This window comes from Callospermophilus lateralis, chromosome 7 (genome assembly GCF_048772815.1).
Source record: "Callospermophilus lateralis isolate mCalLat2 chromosome 7, mCalLat2.hap1, whole genome shotgun sequence".
Classification (NCBI taxonomy): Eukaryota; Metazoa; Chordata; class Mammalia; order Rodentia; family Sciuridae; genus Callospermophilus; species Callospermophilus lateralis.
The window spans coordinates 23614534-23617171 of record NC_135311.1 but is presented as its reverse complement, the minus strand read 5'-3'; the positions used below and the strand labels follow the sequence as shown (position 1 = coordinate 23617171).

General features: G+C 36.4%; 1 protein-coding gene across 1 annotated transcript; it reads right to left on the bottom strand.

Moving 5' to 3' along the window:
* Positions 1–1029: 1029 nt before the first annotated feature.
* On the bottom strand, positions 1030–1962 carry LOC143404114 (vomeronasal type-1 receptor 90-like). The gene has a single exon (XM_076862440.1). The coding sequence runs from the start codon at positions 1960–1962 to the stop codon at positions 1030–1032; it is 933 nt and encodes a 310-aa protein (XP_076718555.1).
* Positions 1963–2638: the final 676 nt, after the last annotated feature.

Below are 2638 nucleotides of genomic sequence, written 5' to 3'. Positions count from 1 at the left end.
AGTGCACATGACAGAAAATTTACCATTTTGATCCTTTCATTTTTTTTATTCCAAAAGCTTTGTTTTATTTGTTGTTTTAGATATGCATGGCAATAAGTTGTATGACATATTATACACATATGAGGTGCCACCCATTTCAATTTGGGACCCATTCTTGTGATTGAACTTTGTGATGCTCTCTAAAAGTACAGGTCAGACTCAGCAAGCACATTCATACTGTTGTGAAAACATTCATAATCCATCTCTAGCACTTTTTCTTCTCAAACTATTGTGTTGCTATCCAATTAGAACACCCCACTGACTCACGTTCTCAGACCCTGGTAACTATCATTCTATTTTCTGTCTATATAGGCTTCTACTCTCCGTTCCACTTTCTACATTAAAATATTACAGCATTGGATAATTTGTGACTGATAGTTCACTATGGCAAGTGAACTAATTACTACCTCAGGCATTTTTTTTTTTTTGGTTCCAGGCTAAATTATATTCCATGGTATGTCCAGGCCATGTATTACTTATACATTCCTATGATTTGGGGCATTGATGTTTCCACCAGGGTTTGTCATTAATAATGCTACTATGAGCACTGGTGTACATATGATAATTTGAGTCCTTACATTCAATTCTTTTTAACAGACAATAGAATAAAAGTTGATAGAAAAGGCAGTAATTCTTGGCACAAATTATTGACATTTTTGTTAGGAACAATACAGCTCATTTAAGCACTTATTAAAAAGTGATATACACTCAATGTGTTTATAATAGATAACTCAGATCATGAAGGTGAACCTCATAAGAATTTCTAGCTTACACCAAGCAAATAATTTGGGTCCTTGTGTTATTTCAAAAAGGTATAACATTGACATTTCTGTGATATATTTGTTATTCACATATCTCAAAGTAACAGATTTAACCCAACATGCATATGTCCATAGTCTCTTAATCCAGAGAGCATACATTCTATGCTGTGATTTATTTTTCAAAAGCCAGTGTATTGGGAGATTAGGGAAACTTATCTATCATCAGTAGTTAAATATGTACTATCTTCACCAAGAAAGATTTCCAGAAGTTAATAATTTGTTTTTCAGTACGGATTAGCAGCCAGGGGCATGTTGTGGCATAGCCATTGGCCACCATCAAATGAATATAATAACAGACAGGATCATTGCTCCACATAGTTCTTGAGGAGGAGAAGATGCTGTCCAAACAGTAGATGAGCCCAAAGAAGCTCATAAGCAATAGGATAGTCCAGGTGGCCCTCTGTACAGGGGATGCTTTTAGAGAAAGGCTGGTGTTGTGAAGTTGCTGAAAGTGCCTCTTATGCCTGCACAAGAGAACCACCATGTATCCACTTGAGAGAGCCATAAGTCCTATAAGAAAGACATCCCGGAATATACCAAAAACAGAAAATAAATGCCTGAGGAAATAACTCATTTGCACAATTTTGCAGGGTTCAGTAATAAACACAATGACATTTGAGGTCACATTTGGAGTGGCAGTAGAAGACAATGAGAAGTGAGTATTCAAGGACATGTAGAAGGCCCACAGGAAAACAAGAAAACACAGGGTCTGCTGTGGGGATTTATGTTTGAACTTGGACAAGCAGGAGCTTCTGGGGCTGAGGGTGATGGCCTGGAGGACACTCAGCAGGCAGGTGGCACAAATAGAGAAGCCCCTCAGAAACCTGTACAAGTAGATTATGGATTTACATTTGATGTCATCCCAAAAGTCCTGAGACACAAAAGTATTTGTAGCTGTGTACACCACAATTATCATCATCCCCAGGTGGATTATGGCCAAGAGACCAATGATCAGGTCGATAGGCTTAAGCCTGTGCTGGAGAAGAAATGTGAAGATGTGGAAGAGAAGAAGAATGGTGTTGCCTGAGATCCCAAGGCCAACTTCAGAGAAAAATGCACTTTTTATACCAATATAATTATATAGTTGGTAGTTCTTAACCATCTTTTGGGAAAAGAATCATGTAGTAAATATCTAAGGAGAAAATTAAGAAAAAGACTTCATTTCAAACACTATCACCCCTTGAATCTCACCCTGTCCTATTACCATCAGAAAATGTGTGGATTCACCCCAACACACCTTTCCCACTTCAGCACTCAAGTTCTTCTGATACTCTTCAGGTATCATTTTCCTGAATTATGCCACAACAGTGTAGCTCCAACTGTGTATCAACTTTCTTATCCATTCAGAATTATCATGTGCTATTGAAAATAATTTTAGATTACAATCTCATCTTGAGGTTTTCTGGTATAGATCCTGACTTGGTTTTTATCTTTCTCTTCTTAGTTAAGTACACCTTGAAAGTTCTAAAATTTTTGCTTTTATACAAGGGTATATTATTTCAGTGCCATCTTTATTTTGGTTTATTACCAGACCTAATATCTTCAATATATCAACTGAGACAATATTAAGAATTACATACTCTAACACACTGTTTGAATTTTCACCTGAGATCTTCCATTACTTTCAAGTGTAATCTTAAGCAGTCTTTGATACTAAACACTGACCATCTCATCTACAAAATTTGGACAGTAATATTACCTTAATTCTAGAGCTGTTATGTGTGCAAATATGAAGTGTTTCTGACATATAATGACCTTGAAGAATATTGGCCAGTATT